Source organism: Leopardus geoffroyi, chromosome C2, assembly GCF_018350155.1.
Source record: "Leopardus geoffroyi isolate Oge1 chromosome C2, O.geoffroyi_Oge1_pat1.0, whole genome shotgun sequence".
NCBI classification, from domain to species: Eukaryota; Metazoa; Chordata; class Mammalia; order Carnivora; family Felidae; genus Leopardus; species Leopardus geoffroyi.
Genome location: NC_059333.1, coordinates 87,385,222 through 87,407,758, shown reverse-complemented (window position 1 = coordinate 87,407,758; position 22,537 = coordinate 87,385,222). Strand labels below are relative to the sequence as shown.

The 22,537-nt window shown below is 41.0% G+C and overlaps 1 protein-coding gene across 1 annotated transcript in view; it reads left to right on the top strand.

Moving 5' to 3' along the window:
• Nucleotides 1–22,150, top strand: part of USP13 (ubiquitin specific peptidase 13) — a 119,453-nt gene extending 97,303 nt beyond the window's left edge. Inside the window, 4 exon segments of the mRNA XM_045502889.1 lie at nucleotides 822–988; nucleotides 2,546–2,699; nucleotides 15,541–15,625; nucleotides 17,292–22,150. Coding sequence (XP_045358845.1) covers nucleotides 822–988; nucleotides 2,546–2,699; nucleotides 15,541–15,625; nucleotides 17,292–17,385 — 500 coding nt within the window. The 3' untranslated portion in view covers nucleotides 17,386–22,150.
• Nucleotides 22,151–22,537: the final 387 nt, after the last annotated feature.

Sequence of the window (22,537 nt, the reverse complement as noted above, 5' to 3'; positions counted from 1 at the left end):
ATCCAATCTTTTGCCCATTTTTTTTTTTTTGAGAGAGAGAGAGAGCACTTGTGCAAGCATGTGTGTGTGCAAGTGGGGGAGGGGCAGAGGGAGAGAAACACTCTTAAGCGGGCTCCACGACATGAGGCTTGATCTTGATTATGAGATCATGACCTGAGCCAAAATCAAGAATCTGACACTCAATTGACTGAGCCACCCAGGCAGCCCAACTTTTGCCCATTTTTAATGAAATTATTTGTCTTTTTATTGTTGAGTAGTAAGAGTTATTTTCATAATCAATACAAGTACCTTACCATATACATGATTTGCAAATATATTCTCTCATCCTGTGAGTGTTTTCACTTTCTTGATGGTATTTTTTGAAGCACAAAAGTTTGCAATTTTGATGAAGTCTAATTTTCTATGTTTTTTCTTTTGTTACTTGTGTTCTTGTTGTCATAGCTAAGAAGCCATTGCCTATCCTAAGATCTCTAACGTTGAGGTCAGGGAGCCATTTTGAGTTAATCTTTGAATATAGCTTGAGGTAGGGATCCATCTTCATTCTTTGTATGTGGACATGCAGTTGTTCCAGCACAATCTGTTGAGAAGACTGCCCTCCCCCATTGAGTGGTCTTGTCAAAACTCAACTGACCATAAATCTATGGGTTTATTTTTGGACTCTCTGAATTCTGTTTTAGCTGATCTATATGTTTATCCTTAATGCTAGTACCAACTGTCCTGATTATTATAACTTCGTAGGTATTTTTCCTTCTTAGCTCTAAAATGTTGTTTATTTCAAGACTAAAAAAAGGAAAAGACCTGAGAATGATTATTTTCCCCAGATTTTGCGGAACCACTGACCATGCCTGGTTATGGAGGAGCGGCTTCTGCTGGGGCCTCTGTTTTTGGTGCTACTGGATTGGATAACCAACCTCCGGAGGAAATTGTAGCTATCATTACTTCCATGGGATTCCATCGGAATCAGGCTATTCAGGCGCTACGAGCCACGGTAAGCGTGAGAGACAGTGTGAGAATACTCTCCACTTATTGGAGGTCATGTGTATTTCTGCCAGTAGCCGTTGGGCTTTCCAGTGTCCTTTGATCATTTGGAATCATGTGCATCTCACTCTGTACCCCACCATGGCCCATAGAGATTATATTTGCATATATTATATATATAACTAAAATAAATGATTGGGGGGAATTATATGGACAGTTTAAGAATAAGGAGTAAAAAATAAAAATAGGGAGATAATGCAGCCAGGGCAAGATGACCAAACCTAAAGAAACTGTATCATCTTGGTGTTTATTACTCGCAGGGGTCTGAGATTTGACTTGGAGCTTCCTTGTGGCCTTAGAGCAGAGAAAGATGCATTAGATTCAGTGTTCAATAAGGCAGTTCTTGAGGAGAAATTTTACATTTCTGAGACCAAGACCTTGGAGAAGTGTCTATCAAAAGTCCTCACAGAGAAGACTGAATGGCTTCTGGAATTTTCCATTTCTGTTTCTCTCTGAGGAGAGAGAAGATGCTTCTGGCATTAATGAACTTCTGATGTTATCAGGAGAGAAGAGACCATGCAACTAGAGGGTACATAGAAGTCTTCCTCTTATAGTACAGATACCTGTTTAATATTGAGGGAAAGTACTTTTTTTTTTTTTTCAACCCACCTTCCCTTGCCACACCATATCCATTTTTGAGTGGATGTCTGCTACTGATTCTTTCTTACCTTTCCTGACTGGTTGCCTGCTGGGGTCCATTGTTGAGGTCATATAACAGTTCTCAACTGATGCATGGGGTGTGGCTGGAACAATCTGTTTCCCTTTAAAATGCTTGAAATATCTCAACTGGAGTTAGTTTTCATTCGGGGTACTTGCTTTGCCCCACTTATTTTACTGCCTGAGTGTTTCATTGGAGATTCTGATGATGTTGAAACAAATTCTTTAACCTGCCATTGATATCACAAACAGAGGAAAATGTTTTTATGGTCAATTGTTTTTAACTTCATGGAGTTCAGTTTAAAACAATATAACCTAACTATCCAATGCTGTCACCATTAATCAAGGCGTTAATCTTGTCTCTACTGCAATTTCAACAGTTCTGCTGACATTGAGGGAGAAGATGCACTAACATGGTACTCATATTGGCATCCCTTCTACCTGGCATGGCTCTGCAGAAAACACAGTTGATAGTGAATGTGGTGCATGCAGTTATTGTGGCCTGAAAAAGGGCTGCTCTTAGACATAGGCAATACTCTGATATTCTGCACCTCACCAGTAGCATTAGCCTGTGGGAACACTGAGCTAAGACTGATACGGACTTTGGAATGCTGGTCTGCTGCTCAGAACTGTTTTCTGGTGAATCCAATTACAGACCCCAGTTGGGAGACTCAGAGAATACCAGCTAAATGTGCATTTCATATGCAGGGTCAGAGCTTCTCACTCAGAAGCACTTAGGACTAATGAATTCAGGCCTCCTGTCTTATCTGCTTGACATCCTGGTTCAAGTGGGCAGGATATAATGAGGCCCTGGGACTGCATTCATTGTAAAAATGTTTTATTTTATTAGAATAATAACCTGGAAAGAGCCCTGGATTGGATCTTTAGTCACCCTGAGTTTGAGGAGGACAGTGACTTTGTGATCGAGATGGAGAATAACGCCAATGCAAACATTATTTCTGAGGCCAAGCCTGAAGGACCTAGAGTCAAGGATGGATCTGGAAGTAAGTTCTTGCCTTAGGGATCGTCTGAGCAATTGTGACCATCCATTGGCTCATGCCCTCCTCCCCCCCACCCCAACTCACATTAAAACCTTTGCCATCATCCAAAATCAACACAGGTACCGTCTTCTCGTAAATGGTGCATTTTGCCATTTTTGCATGGCAGTGGTGATCTGATGAAGTCTTGAACAGACTCAAGAGTCGTGTTGCCTAGAACTGTGTGTGCTTAAGCTTAGTGATTGCTGTCAGTTTGTCACTCCTTTTAGATAAATTTTTTTCATGGACCGTGGAAATTTTTGTCCAAATGAGAGCATTTACTTTCGTGGTAGTATTTTTTTGAATAATTGAAAAGGAGTCTTATACCCTTGACCCTGTCATTGCCCATACTAACTGCTCATAATTTTCTGAAGAGCTATCAAGAGGAAGAGGCCAGTATTCTACTTTTTTTAAAGTTAGTTTGTTTATTTATTTATTTATTTATTTTAGTAATCTCTACACCCAGTGTGGGGCTCAAACTCACGGCTCTGAGATCAACAGTCCTACAGTATTCAACCTTTTAATAGCAAACACATATGTATCACTAGGTGCCAGGCACTTGTTCTAAGAACTTGGTATATAGACCCTCATTTAATCTTCAACACACCTATTTTACATGTGAGAAAACAGAGGCACAGAAAGATTAGGTCCTTGCCCAAGTCACACAGCTCTTAAGAGATGGAGCTAGAATTCAAACCCAGAATCTCATGTTCTTTACCATTATGATGCCCTGCTTGAGTTGTCATTGCCTCTAGAAGAGTGTTGTCTTATTAGCCTGGTGGTCACCACCTCCTTGAGTCAGATGCCAGCGCGCCTCATTGCTCAGCATTATTTCTTTTGCACACCTCCTTCCCCCACCACATATAGCTCAGCAGCCTTGCTGCTGTAGCCACAACACCAGCTTACTCAGGGCATCGACTCTCCCTACTTCTAGGCCTTTGCTCAGGTTAGTCCTTAATTGTGAAATGCCCTTCTCTCCCATTACTTCCCACTAAAATCCTTACCATTATTCAGAACTTGGCCACAGATTCTATTCCGTGGGACTGCTTTCCCAGGATCTTCATAATTAGTGCTTCCTTATCTCATGCCAGTAATAATTATACTGATATTAATGATACTTCCGTTTGTGCCACAGCTAATCCTCACAATAATCCTATGAGGTAGATATCATTATTATATCCATTTTATAAATGAAAAAAATGAGGTAGAAGAGAAGGTTAAGCTTGTCGAGGTCACATAGCTAGCTAGTGATGGGTATAGAATCAGAATTCCAATCCAGGTAATCTGCCTCCAGAGCCTGTGCCTGAAACCTCTATAACATAATGTTTATTCTTTTGTTATTGGAAGTTTCAAATTCATCTTGCAACATAAAATTATTTATGTAAATATTTGCATCTCCTGTTTGGGAGCTTGTGGAAGGGAGAGGCTGTTTTATTTTTATAAAGCTCATGGTGTCTAGCACATAGAAAGTACCAAGTAAAAAATAATTGGATTTAATTAATTTTACATTAGCAGCATTTTTCCCTGTAATAATAAAGCTGTAGCTCTCATTAATGGTCCACGCATTAGTGGTCTTACAGGATCTGTAATGTGTATATTGATTTACCTCTAGAGATAGATGGTGGGAGGGAAACTTTCTTCTTCTTTTATATAAAATAGGAATTTCTTCACTGAAACTGTTGTTATCCTGACTGGGTAAGAAAAGGATGAGATATAGTTCTCCCAACTTCCATATTCTTCTAAGAGTCTTGTATTACTTTTTGGAAATCGGTGACTAATGGATGTTACTCAATAATTCATGAGCAGGATTTTATTACATGTTACATATCTATCGGTCCACTGCTTCCTTGATTTTCTGTAATGGATTTTTCTTTGGGGATGGTACGTCCTCCTCACGGAAGGAATAAACCACAAGATGGGGCCATTGTAAAGCTGCCAAGATATTTGGCTGCAGAAAGAGGGAGAATCTGATCCTTACGTTTTCCTGTTTTCTGATGGAGCTTGGAAGGACCAGTCACTCTCTTACAGATGGTCATTAATGGTCTGGAACAGCCACATCATCTCCCTGGGCTTACTGACTTGGAGTGATCTGCAGGTACTCCTGGTGCTGCTGGTTTTGAGTTTCATCCTTGAATGGGATGTCACGATGATGCTTTTAAGCATCTTTAAGTTGCAGGCACTTGGGGCCAAGCTCTGTGGTCTTATTCTTCACTGCCCCCAAATTTAGGGCTCCTGTGGGTGAGGGTGGGGAAGGAGACAGTGATGCACCATGAGAAATCAGGTGTAGAATATACTGCATCTAAAAGCAGTAGTAGGTGAAAATTTTAATTATGAAACGCCAAAGAAGTATAACCCACCCTAACTTAACCATTGCGTTTTGTATCTGATTTTCAAGAAAAACGGATGTTTTTAAAGTAGACTTTCCAGCACCATCTGCCTTGCCCATGGGAGGTGATCATAAAAATGAATGATTGAATGAAGGATGAATGAATGTTGGGAGATAAAGTTTTTGCTGTCTCCATTAAGTGCCAGATGGAGGAATTGGTAGTGTACTGTTTTGTGTTCTATCACATAAATCATAAAAAAAGAAAAAGATGATTTCTTATACTTAGCTGCATTAGCACTCCCAAACTCAAATCACTTTCTTTTTTTAAAAGTCAGTCACTTCTTTTTTTAAAAGTCAGTCACTTCTTTTTTTAAAAATATTAACATTTATATTATTTTTCTTATAATTAAAAAGGGTATTTAATAATTTTAGCAACTTGAGAAAGTGCAGATATATAAAAAGAAGAAAGTAAAAATTACTTACAATCCTACTTCCCAGTCATAACCACTATTAATATTTTGTGTGTGTTCTTTAGGCCTTTCTATGAAACTGTATAAAAATGAATATAAATATGTATATTTATGAAAATAGAACATTCATGGGACGTCTCAGTGACTCAGTCGGTTAAACATCTGACTCTTGATTTCAGCTCAGGTCATGATATCACAGTTTGTGGGATTGAACCCCATGTTGGTATGGGGGGTGGGCTCTCTCAGTGCAGTGCCTACTTGGGATTCTCATTCTCTGTCTGTCCCTCCCCCACTTGTGTGCTCTGTCTCTCAAAATAAATAAAATTAAAAACAACCACAATAAAAAAAGCAAACATTCATTCTGTACATGCTGTTTATAACCTGCTTTTCCCCTCTGTGTGTACATATATGTAAGTCTAAATCGTTGAACGTATGCCAATAATATCCCATGTACAGTAGTACCATAATTTATACACCTGATTTTAGGCCAACTAATCATTATATAAATAAAAGACAGTTGTAGAAAGAGTTTCAAATAATAGGGTTATTTTTACATCCAGAAGATACTAGCAATTATTTTTAAATAATACATGTCTTAAAGGACGAATTCTGTTTACAGAAGGACAACAAATACCTCCTTCAGTCACTGTCCAGATAGTAACCATTTGTTCCATGTTTAAGTTTTTTTCTCTTCTGTGCTCCCTTACTTTTTTCTCTATTAAAAATTATTTGATTATTTCCTTAGGGTAAATTTCAGAAGTGAAGTTTTTGAGTCAAAACTGTGTATTTTCGGGGTTTTAATGCAGATTATTACATTGGCCCCCAAAAGCCAGCTCTGGTGACTCTCTTGCTCCCCTGTCCCTCGCACCAGTGCCGTCAGGCTAAGTACTGCCCTTAGTTTTCATATTTTTATTGGCTGGTTGTTTTTCTTCTTGTGTTAATCACTTCCTCATTTCCTTTGGTCCATTTTCCCATTTTTTATTGAGGTTTTCATCTGTTTTTTATTGATTTGTATGAGAGTTTCATATATTGCATATTAGCTTGGGAATACCTGGTAGCTCGACAATATTGAGTTTTTCTGGCCAGAAACTTGCTATTTATCCTTTTTTTTTTTTTTTTAATTCACCTCTCCCTTCGCCCACCCCTGCAAAGCTATATGGTTTTCTTCATAAACTTCCTGTGTATTTGTGGTTTAGTGTCTTCTCAGAATTACATTTTCTGTTACTTATGAATATAATTTTAATGTATTTTTAAATATAATTTTTCCCCATTATGTTTTCTAAATTGTTACTGCTGAATTTTGGAAAGTTCCTGATCTTGTAATTGGCCATTCTGTAGGGATTTGGTTAGAATTACATTAAACTCATAGAGGTTCACCTTGGGAGATGTGTATTCTGTGTGGGGTAGGTTGTTTACATTCCCAAAACATTGCTTTGGACCTCTTTTTGGGTTGGTGACTTGGTGGAGACATTTGACTTGGTGGTAATGGAGACAATTTAACGGTTCAGGTAATTGTTATTTAGGAGCAAAATGGAGAGCCAAAACGGACAGGAAAACCAAGTAAAACCAACAAACTCCGTTTTCCGGTTCTGCTGTAAGTGGAAGGAGAGCTGAGCCAAACTTATCTAAGCAAAAAGGGAAGTATTGTATCATAAAACCTGGACAGTCCCAGGGAGACCATGCCCTTGATTCTGGGACTGAACCCCCCCCCCTTTTTTTTAAGTTTGTTTTAGAGAGAGAGACGGAATGTGCTAGTGTGAGGGGGAGAGGGGGCAGAGGAAAAGAGACAGAGAGAATCTTAAGCAGGCTCCATGCTCCACGAGGAGCCCAGCACAGGGCTCGATCCCACAACCCTGGGATCATGACCTAAGCTGAAATCACAAGTCCAGATGCTTAACTGACTGAGCCACCCAGGCGCCCCTGGGACTGAAACCCTTTTATCTGTTTGTTCCCCTTGGCTCTGCTTCCTCTGGGTTGGTGCCACTCTCAGACAGCGTCTCCCTAATGGCCCTGAGGTGACTTCCAGTGCCTCCTACAATGTATGTCTCCAGGTTAAAATCCAGCGGAGTACTGTCCTGGAGTTCTTAGCAAAGGTCCTGAGAATCTGAGTCATGTGCTGCCCAGCCTTCCCCTGATCACTGGACCCACTCATGGAACCTGAGGGTGGAGACCTTCCTTCCTAGCTTGTGATCTGAGAAGGGAAGGGAGTGGTCCTGGACCAGGAATATCAGCGTCATCTGTGAACTGATTAGAAATGAATATTCTTGGGCCCCACTCTAGACCTATCGAATTAGGACCTCAGAGGTGGTCCAGCAATTTAGGAGTCAGCAAGCCCTCTAGGTGGTTCTAATTCAGCCAAACTTTGGGAACCACCACCCTACAAGCCAGATTAGGTTACCATTGCCTTAAGAAGGAGGACAGTGGCTGCTGGGACATCACTATACCATGTTAATGTGGAAAATAATGGCAAGATAGGTGTTTGAATTAGGAAAAAAGTGACTATATAAGGACAGGGATTACTGAAGCACTTGTACTGGGGCACCTGGGTGGCTCAGTCAGTTGAGTGTCCGACTCTGGCTCAGGTCGTGATCTTGGAGTTGGAGCCCTGTGTCAGGCTCTGTGGCGACAGCTCAGAGCCTGGGAGCCTGCTTCAGATTCTGTGTCTCCCTCCCTCTCTCCCCCTCCCTCACTAGAACTCTGTCTCTGTCTCTCTCTCTCTCAAAAACAAACATTTAGAAAAATTAAAAAAAAAGAAGGGTTAATGCTAACAACACTGGGTGAAATAGCGTGTCACTTATTGAATGCCTGCTAAGGCACCCGCTACTTCCTCCACAGCTTTCCTTCACTCCTTACGGCTGGGTGTTCAGATGAGGAAATGGGGACCTGACAAGTTAGGTGACTTGGTGGTGGGAGAACCAGCTTAGAATTCAGGTCTGTCTGATTTTGAAACCTGTGTACCTCCTCCTTCATCTTACTGAAGATTTTCTAAATTGGAAGGGAAGGAGGAGTCTGTTTTGCAAAAGGCTCTATCATCATATTCTGCACATTGTAGGGCTATCACCTAACTTTCTGTTGAGTTTTTAAATATTACAAAAAGTGCAAAAATCAGGCCTTTCAGTCTGACCTATCTGGGCTTTTGCCATTTGCAAAATTATTTCTGTTTCTGTGTTGTGCTTAACGAGCATTTAATCTTTCTTTCTTTCTTTCTTTTTTTTTTAAGAACTCACTGATTGCCAATGTAATTAAAATGTGATTAGGCTGTGATTACTCAAAATCTGCTCTGGCACCTTTAGCCGCATCGCTGTAATGGCACAGACAGCTTTTACTGCAGCTGAGATTTTCCAGCAAGGGGAGCAGAGAGACATTTATATAATGGTGGGTCTCCCAAAGCGTCAGGCTCCCTGAGGGATGCAACGGGAATAGGATCCACAGAGCAGGAGGTACAACCACGCAGTGGAGCTAAACACAAGTGGTCTCTGGAAAGCAACACACACTTAATGCAGCTGGGCTCCTGAGCCCATGCATTTCAGTATCTGCTTGTAATTCCTATAGGCCTTTTTTTTTTTTTTTAAATGGCATTATTGGAAGTTAAGAGGAAGCCAGTCTGAAATAAGCTAATTTATACTAAAGTATGAATGACTGAGAACTATTAAGCTTTGGAGGGGATTGGTTGATATTTAGAGTTTTAGGCAGTATAAGAAAGAGAAGTCAAGAGGTTTTGGTAATTTTGAGCTGGCTGAGGTTGGGGAGCCCATTTGTAGGCTCTTCAAGAGTCTGTCTTTGTTGTCAGCTGCCTTAAGCTGTTCTTGATTTACCCAAATGCTCCTTTTGCTTTTTTTGGGAATTTTGAAGTTTTCTCAAAGCTCCAAATCCAAATCTACCCTGTTCTCTCCCCCCCACCTCCCACTGTGTTCTTTTCTCAGAGCAGTGATGAGGGAAATCAAGCTGTTCTGGGTAGAAATTGTTTGCAGATATAAGGTATTTGTGAGTCAAATGTTAATAAATTGGGAATGATCTCCCCCCCCCCCCCCACCCCACCCCACCGTTGTACAGAAGGAGTTAGAGGTGGGTAATGGATCCAGTTATTCCAGTTAGGAAGATTCAGTTGGAAGACTCCGTTTGGGTTTCTTACCAAAAAGCTGTGGAGCCCCTGGGGTCTCGCTGGTCCTTTCAAGGAGTCTGTTGGTGTTTGTGTACTCTGTGCACGCTCTGTAGACTAATGTGTCACACCCTTACAAGATAGTACTGCTTTTCAAATATACAGCATATAGATGCTATAATGGCTTAACAAATATAAATTCATTGAACTGCACTCCTGAATCTAGAGTTGCTTTAGGTCATTACGAGTTGTTGAACTATAATTTTCAAAAAGGTAAAATCACGATTTTCAGGTACATATAAACTGAGCACGTATCACAGATTTTCTTTGACTCCTTAATTACTGAGGGGACCAGTTAGTTTTTATTACTGGTTCAAAGCATCGGAGAAGCCAGGATGTTGAAAGATAATTTGACTGCTGAGTTAAATATAAAATTAGTGTCTCAGGGTCATAAATCCTTGAGGGTATACATTCCACTGGACAGAAATTTTTTGTATTTTTACCAAACAAAAATCTACAAGTTAACGAGTAACTTTACTAAGTCTGGGACCTTTAGTCAGTAGTAAGCAGTGAGATAAACTTTCATTTCCCTAGACTGAGAACAGCAAGCCTTTCCTCTAAAGGGCCGGAGAGTAAATGTTTCAGGCTTTGTGGGCCATAATTATGTCATCTGGCATTTTTGTCCCTCTCCTCCTTCCTTTCTCCTTGGCAGTACAGAAGTAGTCTGAGGGCTGGATTTGGCTTATGAGCCATCATAGTATGCCAGTCCCTACTCTAGACAACCCTTGGGTGGCCATTCCTCCATATGACATGAAAGGGCAGGCTGCCTGGCTCCTCTGTTTTCCACGTGCCACCCTTGTTTTCTGACAGTCCTTTCTCAAAGAATAAAATCAGGGCATAGTCGCTGTTTTGTTGTTTAGGGGCGGTGGTGGTAAAATTTTGATATTAAAACATTCTTCATATTAGGAAGGTTGGACACATTTTTCTAATGTTCAAAAAAGGACAAGTTTTGTTGGGAGAGGGAAGTGAGGGGGAAAGATGTGAGTTGGAGACACTGTTTAATTCTGGCTTTCTAGAGGGACATAGTGGTTTAGGCAATTTTGTCCAGCTCTTCTGGGTACTTCCAGAGTTTCTCTGTTGCAAGTCAGCATTTAAAAAATGATTTGCCTTGCCTCATACTGCTTTTTCTATCTCTGTGAAGAGGGGTCTGCACATTTTTTGGGAGTGTGTGCACTGATGCTGTTTTTTTAGAGGGAGGCCTCTGGGAACTTGGAGAAGAATCAGCAGTAGCTGCCCTGTTGGGTTTATTCGCCTTCACTTTCTCTTTTGGAAGCAAATATCAATTGAGATTTCTTACCTGTTGAGTTTTTGCAAATGCATTGGGAGAGATGCTCTCTTTTGCTGGTGGTTCCAGCAGGAGGTCTTGAATAATGCATGGGGTGGTTGCTTATATTGATAAACATTGTTAATTTTAATTATAAGACTAAGATTTATGCTAATCCTTTTTTTTCTTTAATTCATTTTTATGATTCTGAGTATACATTGAATTGTTTTTAACCAAAGAGAGGAGAAATGCCTTTGGGGGCTTGGGAATATATGGATGCATCCCTTTCTCTGTCTTGTTTTGTCAACTCATTGGCTGTTTTGGGGTCTAAGCAATGTTTCATTGTATGACCCATGCTTAATGTGAGCAATGTTCATTAGATACTCTGTTCAATTATTTACGTCATTGTTTTGGGGATCAGTTCCATGGGAGGGGGGAAGTCTTGGTTAGGGTATCATGCCCTGTCTTTATTTCATGAAGACTCTAAGAGAGCAGCTTCATTTTGGGAGACCAGTACTGTATCTCAGACTGAAGTATTGGAATTTGATATAGAATTATTCCAAAGAGTTAAAAAAAATTTTTTTTAAATGTTTATTCATTTTTGAGAGAGAGAGAGAGAGAGAGAAAGAGTTAATGGGGGTGGGGGACGGTGCAGAGGGTGAGGGAGACACAGAAACTGAAGCAGGCCGCAGGCCGCAGGCTCCAGGCTCCGAGCTGTTAGCACAGAGGCAGATGTGGGGCTTGAACCCGAGAACCACTGAGATCATGACCTGAGCTGAAGTTGGATGCTTAACCAACTGAGCCACCCAGGCACCCCATTCCAAAGAGTTTTAAAAACCAACCAGGGTCTAGAAACATGAACCGGTCTCTGCCCACACTCTCCCTTGCTTACTGTAGGGTAGGTTCTTAGTGTTGGGGGGGGGGGGCAAAGGGGAGGGAAGACCAAAAAGGGTGCTTGGGTCACTATTTCAAAAACTAAGTGCCAGGCAAAATGATTGCCACTCATAATTGTTTTTGCCTGGTTTCAGGTTTTAAACTTGGATTTTATTTATTGATTGATTGATTTAGTCATCAGATGATATGACAGCTAACAACAAAAATTTAGTTAATGATGGGCAAGGCAATCCCCTCTGAGTGATATCTTTGTTACTAATTATTTTTTTTAAAGTTTATTTTGAGAGAGAGAGAGGGGAGGGAGGGAGGGAGGGAAGGGCAGAGAGAGAGGTAAAGAATAAATCTCAAGTAGGCTCCACACTGTCAGCTTGCAGCCCGACGTGGGCCCCGAAGTCACAAACTGTAAGATTGTGACCTGAGCTGAAATCAAGAGTCAGATGCTTGACTGAGCCTCCCAGGAACCCCTTTTTTTAATAATTATTTTACTAATTTATATTTTGGTAGGTGGTTTATAAAATATATACAATATAAGATGATATAAAAACAAGTGAAGAAATGGAGTGAACGGAGTTGTTCTCTAATTCATACATTTATTTATATGTTCAGCAAATACCTATGAAGCGTCTGTTGCATGCTAAGCCACCATTCTCTGTGTCAGGAATATTTCAGTAAACATAGCAGACCGACTGCTTATCCTTACGGAGATATATTCTAATCTGAGATAAAAGGAGATAGACAATAAATAAACACACAAGTAAGTATGTAATGTGACAGGAGTTGCTTCATGCTGTGTGGACAATAATAAAGCAAGGTTGCAGGTGAGCTTAGGAGTGAGGGTGGGGGTGGAAGGGAGAGTTGCTCTTTTACAAGGTGGTTCAGGAAGTCCTCTCCGAGGTGATAATTTCATCCATGGTCTCAATGAAGTAAGGAGTGAAGTAAGTAAATGACATCTGAAAGAATAGTTTCAGAGAGGGAACAATAAGTGTAGAGGCTTGAAGGCCAGAACGTGCTGGGTGTTTGAGGAGTAGCCAGGAGGTTAGAGTAGCTGGGATGGAGTGAGGGGGAGAAGGGGAGTAGCCATGGTGGAGTAAGGGGGATGGTGTGTAGCAGGGGTGGAGTGTGGGGGAGAAGAGGAGTAGCCCAGGTGGAGTGAGGGGGAGAAGGGGAATAGCTGGGATGGAGTGAGGGGGAGCAAGGGAATAGTTGGGGTGGAGTGAGGGGGAGGGGGGAAGTAGCTGAGGTGATGTGAGGGGGATAGGGGGAGTAGCCAGGGTGGAGTGAGGGGGAGAGGGGCAGGAGATTGGCCTCATAGGTCATTGTGAGAGGAAGAGTTTACTGTGAGATACAAGATGCCACTGGGAAGGTTTTGAATAGTAGTAATCACAGTTTGACTTCCATTTAAAGACCACTGTGACAGCCATACTGAGAATAGTCAGTAGAGGGCAAGGAGGAAGCAAGGAGCCCAGATAGGGGGCTGTTGTAAAAATTCAGACAAGTGATGACAGTAACTAGGATCAGGCATTACTAGTGGAGGTGGTAAAAAGTGGTTGGATGCTGGATATATTTTGAAGGAAATGCTGACAGGATTTGCTGATGCATTGGATGTGTGTAAAGAGCCTGAGGAGACATGAAACTGATATAACATTGTGTGTCAACTATACTCAAAAAAATTTACCAAAAAGAAAAATAAAGATGGGTGTCAGAGAGAAGTCAAAATTTTGTCCTGAATGGAAGAATGGAATCACCATTAACTGAGATGGATAAGGCCGAAGAGGGAATGCTCAACAAGCTGGAAATGAAAGGAGCTTTCTCAACCTGACAAAGAGCATCTACAAAAACCCCATAGCTCATATCATGCGTAATGGTGAAAGACTAAATGTTTTTCCTCTAAGGTCAGGAACAAGACAGGGATGTCCACTCTTGCCATTTCTATTTAGCATTGTAATAGAATATTCTAGCTAAGGCAATTAGGCAAGAAAAAGAAATAAAAGGCATCCAAGTTAGCAAAGAAGAAGTATAACTTCTGTCTATTTGCAGATGATATAATTTTGTATATAGAAAATCCAAAGGAATTCACTAAAAACTTTTAGGACTAATAAATGGATTTAACAAGATTATAAGAAACAAGATCAGCATACAAAATTCAATTGTATTTCTGGGCATTAGCAATGAACATTCCAGAAATTAAGAAAATAATTCCATTTAACTCCATGCAATGGGATGAGATCACCCAAAGAGAGAGAGTGTGTGTAGAATGGAGAAAAGAAAGGTCTGAGGTCTAAGTTCCAGGTCATCAGTGTTTGAAGGTCAGGGAGATGAGGAGGAGCCCACGAGACAGCTGAACAACCAAGAGACAGTTGTGTCCTGGGGGCAAATATTTGAGGAAGGAGCAGGTGATCAGCAGTGCGTGATGTGAAGTGAAGGGGGAGTAAGGTCGGGACTTGTGGGAAAGTAAGTGGATGAGCCTGAGTGAACAGCAAAGGAGAGAAGGAATTAGAGAGGGAGGGTCAAGGGAAAGAGTGTGTCCAGAAACAATACTTTGGAAAATGCAATACAAATTAAGCACTAGAAAAATGAACAGGTAAGCTCATTTTCTTTCCTTATTAGATTCAACAGACATGAATACTGTTCTGAAATTATTATGAAAGTTTGTAAACACTCCGTCGTGGCCTGTAACAGTTTGCAGAGTGGATGGGTACCAGTCCATGGAGCCCACTCGGTGTTTTTAGGTTGAGGCCTGGCCCAGGGAGCATGAGCTGAAATTCATTCAGAATGGGGATATCCAGAATACTTTGCTAGATGGCAGGAGGTACTTATTAGAGAATAAACATCGGTCTTACACTAAGGCTCTATATTTTCTTCTTCAGAAAGCATGAAGTCTGAATTTTGGTCCCGTATCGTTGTGAGCAAGTCAGAATCCACAAGAAGCCTACTGTGAAGCATTATCCTTTTCTATAAATGACAACAGCTCTCTGCTGTCTTTCTCATAATCCTGACATTTGTATAGTATTTTAGTCTGAATTGCTCACTTACGCCTTATACAACCTTGTGAAGTGGGTGGATTTTTTAATCACTGTGAAGAAACAAGCTCAGAAAGAGGAAACCACTTTCTGCTCTCATGCTGCTTAGAAGTGAGAGAGCCAGGACTTCCCCGTTAGACCCATGAGCTTGCCACCAGACTTGGCTATGGGATTTTAAAGCCCCTTCCAGATAGGAATCTAATGTCAGCTGTGCTTTGATAGTTTATGTCCTGTGTTGTGATGAATTTGCAGGTCAAATTTGATGTCACTTTGGGTGTGTGTGTGTGGGGATGGGTGTGTGTGTTCTCAGCATAGCAAGGTAAACAGTCTTTGTCTTTCAATCTAAACAGTTGCTGGGGTTCACTGTTGTTGGCTTTTATTTTTTTTAAGTTCATTTATTTATGAGAGATAGAGACAGCAAGAGTGGGGAAGGGGCAGAGAGAGAGGGAGACACAGAATCTGAAGCAGGCTCCTCCAGGCTCTGAGCTGTCAGCACAGAGCCCGGTGCAGGGCTCAAACTGACAAACCGTGAGATCATGACCTGAACCGAAGTCAGATGCTTAACCAACTGAGCCCCATAGGCGCCCCCACTGTTTTTGGCTTTAAATTCTAATCAGAAGCGGCTTTGGTTTCTGGTAATGCTGCCTTGTAACAGAGGTGTTTCTTCTTTCATAGTGTATGAATTATTTGCGTTCATCAGTCACATGGGAACATCTACAATGAGTGGCCATTATGTTTGCCATATTAAAAAGGAAGGAAGGTAAGTCTTTTTTAGAAGGTAAATGATATCCATGTTTTATTAAGCACCTACTGTATGCCAGGGACTCTACTAGGTGTATATTATTGTTATATTATTTCATTTGGCTCTCAACAATGGTTTTGTAGGGATATACTCTTAAAGCCATTTTACACATCAAGACACAGGAGGCTCACAGAAGTTGAATAGCTTGAACTTAGCCTGTAAGTAGCTGGTATTCAAAGCTTCTCTCAACCATTATACCAAAGTGACTTCCCAAAATAAAGATACATCCTGCAGCCGAATGTGTAGATATTTGGGACCTCCATAGGATTGCCAGTTTTAGCCAACAAAATGAGAAAACTGGATGCCCTGGAAATTTGAATTTCAGATAAACAACGAATAACTTTTTAGTATAAACATGTCTTCAGTATTACGTGGGATGTATTTACACTAAAAAATTGTTTGTTGCTTGCCTGCCATTTAAATCTAACTGGGTATCCTGTGTTTTATCTGGTGTCCCTAAACATCCACTGTTTTGCCTTATTGTGGCCTTACAGTGGGCTTCTTGGCTTCTTAAGTAGAATTGCTATATGTGTGGTGAACCAGGAATAAGACATCTACGGCATGTGAGGTTGCTGCTCTCTTCAGAACCTTCTCCTTGGGCTGGATCCCCACACACCCCACTGGTTTGTCTTCCTTGAGCTTTCCTCTGAGCAGCCTGTGTGTCGGCCTCCTGCTTGAGGCAATGCTCAGCCTCTGGGATGCTGGAGAAATGGAGTCATGCCCTGTCCTGGTGGGATGTTGATCTTATACAACAAGATGCACTGCAGGGGAGACACGTCCCCCCCACCCCTGCAACTTGGTTGTGCCCCTTTTTGGTATGTCTTTTAGTGCTGTCATCTTAACTTGATTAATGAAACAGTTGTGCACAGACACTTGATTTATAGTGAGAATTTTTTTTATTACTAAGCAAAATATTCTTCTTAAGAAAATGAGCTTAATTATAATTTAAGAAGCCATAAAGTTTATGGCAAGGAATTTGTAAAGTGCAAAAACAAGCAAAGGATATGTCATTTGAAAGCCTAAAGATAATCATTGTTTATATTTTGATAACGCTTCTCTTTGTTTTATTATTTTCGTTGGGAGAGGGCATATGTCTATGTACATATGCTATATATAAATGTACATATGTATTTACAACTTTTCTAAGAGTAAGGTATGCACACAGCACATACAATTTTTTAACCTTTTTCTCCACTTCATACTGTATTGAAATAATTTTCCCACTTTACCAAATATTCCTTGAAGACATTTTAATAGTTGTACAGTAGTTCACCACATGGCTCTTTACTTCTTATTTGTACCTAGTTTTATGTCTCAGGCTGAAATAAGTGCTGTCGTACATAATTCTTTGACTTAATTTCTGAGGCCATCTATGGATTTCTACAAAAGGGGCTATGAGATCAAAGGGTTTAAAATGTTTGGAAACCCCTTTAATGACCACTTTTGAGCTCAAGAATAAAAAAAGTAGTAGTAAATTCCCACCAGTGTTCTGTTCCTTTTTATACAACAGGCTTGGGTTTGTCTTAAAACACCTTGACTATTATAAGGATGGAGCAGTAACTTTTTTTCCTCTAAGCTTCCTGGGACTGACTGAAATCATCGAATTCTTCTCTTTTGTTTTCAGATGGGTGATCTACAATGACCACAGGGTGTGTGCCTCAGAAAGGCCCCCTAAGGACCTGGGCTACATGTACTTTTACCACAGGGTACCACGCTGAGCCTCAGATGTGCCAGTTGGCCAGAAGAAGCCACACGCCTTTTTAATTTGCCAAAAAAAAAAAAAAAAAAAAAAAAAAAAAAAAAGCAGAAGTTGGGACAGCCAGACATGAAATGAAGGAATACATGGGGGTATTTATAGTTTATTTAAAGAACATCATTTGACGCCTTCTGAAATAGAACTGGGAAGGAATTTCTATTAGTGATGATACACTACTGTAGATAGTTTTTCTTTTTATAAATGTTCAAGGAGAGGATGATTTAAAAAAAAAAGTATTTATACTGCTGGTGGGGGATCTGCCAGTGTCACACCAAAAATGGGAATGTGCCATCAGCCCTCTGTTATGCTTTCGGGGGCCCATGGTGTGGCCTCACCCCCAAATAAATGAGAAGCCCATTTTTGTTTCATATCAAAAATCAGTAATGGGATGGGCTTTATTTGTGACATAGTTTTTTCATTACACACAATTTCTGACCTGTCCATGTATAGAAGATAAGAGCATCTGCAATGAAAGGTATTTTTAATTTAATCGTATCAAAATTCATAATGTGATTGTGTGAATGTGTGAGGGTGAGACTGTTATCATCAACCAGGAAATCTATGACGGGCTAGTTTTTAAAGGTTAAAGCAGTTGGTCTTAAGCATAGCTGAGAAAAGCAAGTAACTATTTTAAAGAAACTATAACTCAGGAACAGTTTTAAAAATTGGTTCCCCACTTAGATTTTCAGGAGTAAAAAGGGCTGAGTTGTCCCTTTAAAAAAGTGTTGTCAAGAATCCACCTGGGTTTGTGACATTTTGTGGGAGAATGCCGGATGCCCACAGCAGCACAACATTGTTCTTTGCCACATAAAAGTAGATGAATTCTGGTTCTCAGCAGCCCTTCTCCCTAAGGCATAGTATGTATTTTTAGTTAAAATAGCTAATCTTACCATAACACGTAACAACTCCCTGGAATCACACTAAGTGCCCCAAATTTGTCTGTAATTTTCTTGTCCCTGAGCTCTTCGCCTGCCTCCATTTTTACATTTTTCTGGGGCTAGAGTCTCCTCTTGGCCCTTTCTGGGCTAATCACCTCCTGACTTGCCTTTGCTGCTTATTTGCTGTGACCAGCAGTGTGATCTTGGGCACCTTCAGGGCTTCAGATGCAAGGAAGCTTTATATGACATTGTGAAAAACCATCATTTCCATTTTGGTGTTTTAGTATTTTTGTTGCAACCTGGGATTAGATCAGGGTTTCAAATGTGATGAAAAAGTGCAACAAGAGTGGTTTATAATCTTCCTGCAGCTCTGTACCGAATTCTAGAGTCTCTGGAGTTTCTATTTCAGATTATCCAGTCAAATGAAGAAGGATCTACTGCAGTCTGCCTAACATGCATTTGATTGGTAGAAAGGATCTGTCTAGAAACTGTAGGAAAATAAAGTAGAACCAGTTGGGTAAAATACCACATGGACAAGTGGATTACAACACGGTGAGTTGTGAGCAGTCAGGATTCTGGTTAAGATCGGGGCTCCTTTTACAGGAGATTAGCTACGCTGTATGTCTGAGGAGCACTGAGCCCGATGCTGGGAGCCTGGAGACTTGGGTGCTGCCCCTAGCTGGGCAAGACCCTCATCCTCCCTGTGCCTCAGCTTCCTTATCTGCACAATAACATCTGCTCTCTCTTTCCAGCTGTGCTTTGAGGATAGATATGTGAGGTTTGATACGGTGACCCTTGAAAGAGTAGCAGGTGGTATGCCGTGTGGGTCCCAGTAGAGTGTGCTCTCTCCTTCTCTCGTCTGACGTTTTCTTCAATTTGGGAACAAATGCAGTTGGCATGAGGAGGGCGCTCACGGTGCAGTAACTCTACTCGGTTGTGCCCACCAGTGCCGCCTTTTAGTGTTGTTTTGGAGATCCTAAAGCAGCCCCACTCTGTCACATGAGTCCCTGGCTCCTGTAGAAATTCCTACACAAAGCAGCCTTACAAAATCCAGTCTCCTTGGCTCAGTGTCCTAGAATACTGACTCCAAACACACGTGAAAAATGACTCGTTATCAATGCTCTTACAAAGTGAAGGCCTTCTTCGGGGGTCGGGGGATAACTGGGGGTTTGGATTGAAATGTGAACAAAGATAGCATGTGTATTTTGAACAAAATAAAAATTTTGTAATAAAACTTTGCAAAATGGTGTAAAATCAGTACAAGATTATAGGCTACCCATTATTTAATTTCTTCAAGTAGAAAAATAAACTTAGCCCTTTTGATGCCTAAACATATTGTAAGAGAATATTACTATGGCTGCCTTTTTTTCCTGCCTCACAAAACAAAGGGCTATTTCTACAAGGCAAAGTTTTGTATATGTGCTATTCTTTATTTCAGATTGAGAGTTGGGGAAAAACTGGAGCAAATAATGTGTTTCTTTCTTGCTTTTAAAAGTGTGTTTATATGTATACCTTAATATATACGAGGCAGATTTCCCTGGAATAAAAGTCTGGAACATACTCCTTAATTTCACCATGTATGTTGACGAGATTATTTGTGACTGAAAACTGGAATAATGTGTGGATTTCGTCAGATTATCAGCCTGTTAGGAGTCCTCTGTGTGAGGCGTGGTGGTGTAATTGTGAAATTCTCACCGTGTGTGGGTGTACGTGTGAAAGAGTGCACCTTTTTTTTCCTGTAAATATCTTTTGATATCCATTTGTGTAAAATCCCAATGAATGTGTCTTTGGAAAATGTATCAAAGTTTTTATTTTGTCAATTGATCTGAATGCCCGTATAACTGATCAGAAATCCAGTTTTGGTTTAGATTGGGGGATTTTTTTTTTAAGGGAAAAAAGCATGCAGAAAGGACTACTGGAAGAATCATGTTTTAATGCCATTTACGTCAACATTGCTTCGGTATTTTGAATTGACACAGCTGTTTTCTTCCAACTATAAGAGAATGTGCCTGCTGTTCCCCCACGCTCACTTTGGGCTACAGGAAGCCCGGCACAAGTAGCTTGAGCCTGTGACTCCCAACATCATTCTTTCCCATGACCTGCAGTGTCCAGTGTGCGTACCCGGGTTCGTGGCCCGATGCCACTCCAGGTGCCGTGGGCCTTTTACCTCTCTGGGCCTTTTTCTTTACAATGAGTGCGGTAGGCTGGATCAGCTCAGAAGTCCCCTCCTGCCCTAACATTCGATTCTATTTTTATTTTCCTATAGTTACTATGGGGGTTAGACATGTGGGATGAGGGAGCACACAGAGGTTAGATGTAACTTGTTGGTTTGTTATAGGTCGTACTCCCCAGTTTATAATCTGCATCATTTTAGTGTCCCCACCCCAACTTCCCTTCCCACTTCCTTTGGTAATTATCCTCTTTCTCTCCCATTCTTGAAACTTTCCACTTCTTAGTCCACAAGATACCTTGTTCCCATCCCCTTCAAAAATGAAAAAGTCTGTTTAAAACACCTCCTGCGATGAAAAAGCTCGGCACCACTTTCAGCAAATAAATCTGTAACGTGTGTAGACGATTTTCTTACTCTATTTCAGTGATAGCTATGATCCCCAAGTGAGTACTGAGAAAGTTGTCTGTCACAGAAAGGATGTCTCTTCCTCTTGTGAGCATCGCTGTTGCTAAATTACACTATCTCTGTAGTCTGTTGGGGAGATGGCAGGTGCTGAGCAGGAGCAGGGGATGGGATTAGATGGAATGTGATTTCACCCTTTGCCTCAGTCAGAAATCCTAGGTTACAGAGCAAGATTTTGTACTCTTACGTTGGTGTATAAGATCACCTACGCAGTGCCATGAAGATTCCCTACACCATAAATCATCTTGAAAGAGTTTGTATTAAAATGTGCTGGATCTGTGCTACTGGGTGCAGGGGTCAGTAGCCACATGTAGCTAGTGACCTCTTGAAATTTGGCTTGTCCAAATCGAGATTGTGCTGTTCATGTAAAACACACACCAGATTTTGAAGGCTTGGTACCAAAAAGAAGGGAACGTAAAATATTTCATCAGTATTTTATATTGGTTACATGCTAACATGACAATATTTTAGATAAGTAAGCTGTTACTAAAATTTCACTTATTCCTTTTTCTCTTTTTTTTAATATGGCTACCAAAATTAAAATTAGACATGTGGCTGGCATTGCACTTGGACAGGTGCTGCTCTAGGTTCTAGATGGTGTGGAGTCAGCAGTGAGATGCCACGTGTGGAAGGTAATTCTCCCAATAGACAGAAGCAACACACATATTTTCGCTGGAGTCAGCTTGGTGAGGCACAGAATGCCTTCCAGACAGCAGAAGACTTTCTATGTAAAAACCAGTATGTATAAGACTCCAATAAAAGAAACAAAACAAAACTAAAGCAAATGAGCCCCAAACCGTGTTCCTTCAGCTTTGCTTAGAAGCTAACTTTGCACTTATTTTTCAAGCATCTTCCATGTGCCAAGGATGCTGGCTACATGAGGGTGCTGGGCATATTTGCTCCACCTTAGGCAACATTCTCTTGTGGTTTCCCCTCCCCAGGTATTGTGTGGTCCGTTCAGAGCTGGGTGTGATGATGTATGGTGTAAATCTCGCCGCTCCTATCGGCCTGGGCAGAGGCTGAGCCTGCTGCCTGCGCCCACCTGCCCAGCAGGTTTGAGGTTGACTCCTGAAAGAGTTTGTATTTATTTTATTTTGCACTAGTCACAGCTGCTGTTAAAATATCTCAACTGTTTGGGGAGAGCATTGCCTGTGATGGAAAGAGAGATGGATGATTTATTGCTTCAGTTGTTTTAAAATTAAAAGCTATTCTCACAATCTGAGGTTCCTTTATGGCTCTTTTTTCTTTTGCAAAATGCCAAGTAAACTGATTCTGCCCTTGGCGGGTTCTCATCCATCAACGGAACAGGTAACCCAAGACAGTGACTGATTTTATTTCTCTCTAGGGTTTCTTGGTGTGGGCACCAAGGCCGCCTCATTCCCATCAGTAGTGGAACATCAGCAACGGTGCAAGATGTTTCTTCTGTAAAGGTGGGAGGGGCCGAGGCAGGGAAGTCTTTTAGTCTTTCTCGAATGGATGTCAGGTGCAATACCGGAGTCAGTGGAGACCCTGTTGTGGTTCTGTGGCTCTCAGTTTGCTGGTAGCTTCCCTAATGCAGGTGCCAGCGTGCTTAATACTGGTTGCACCAAGGGATTTCAGCATTT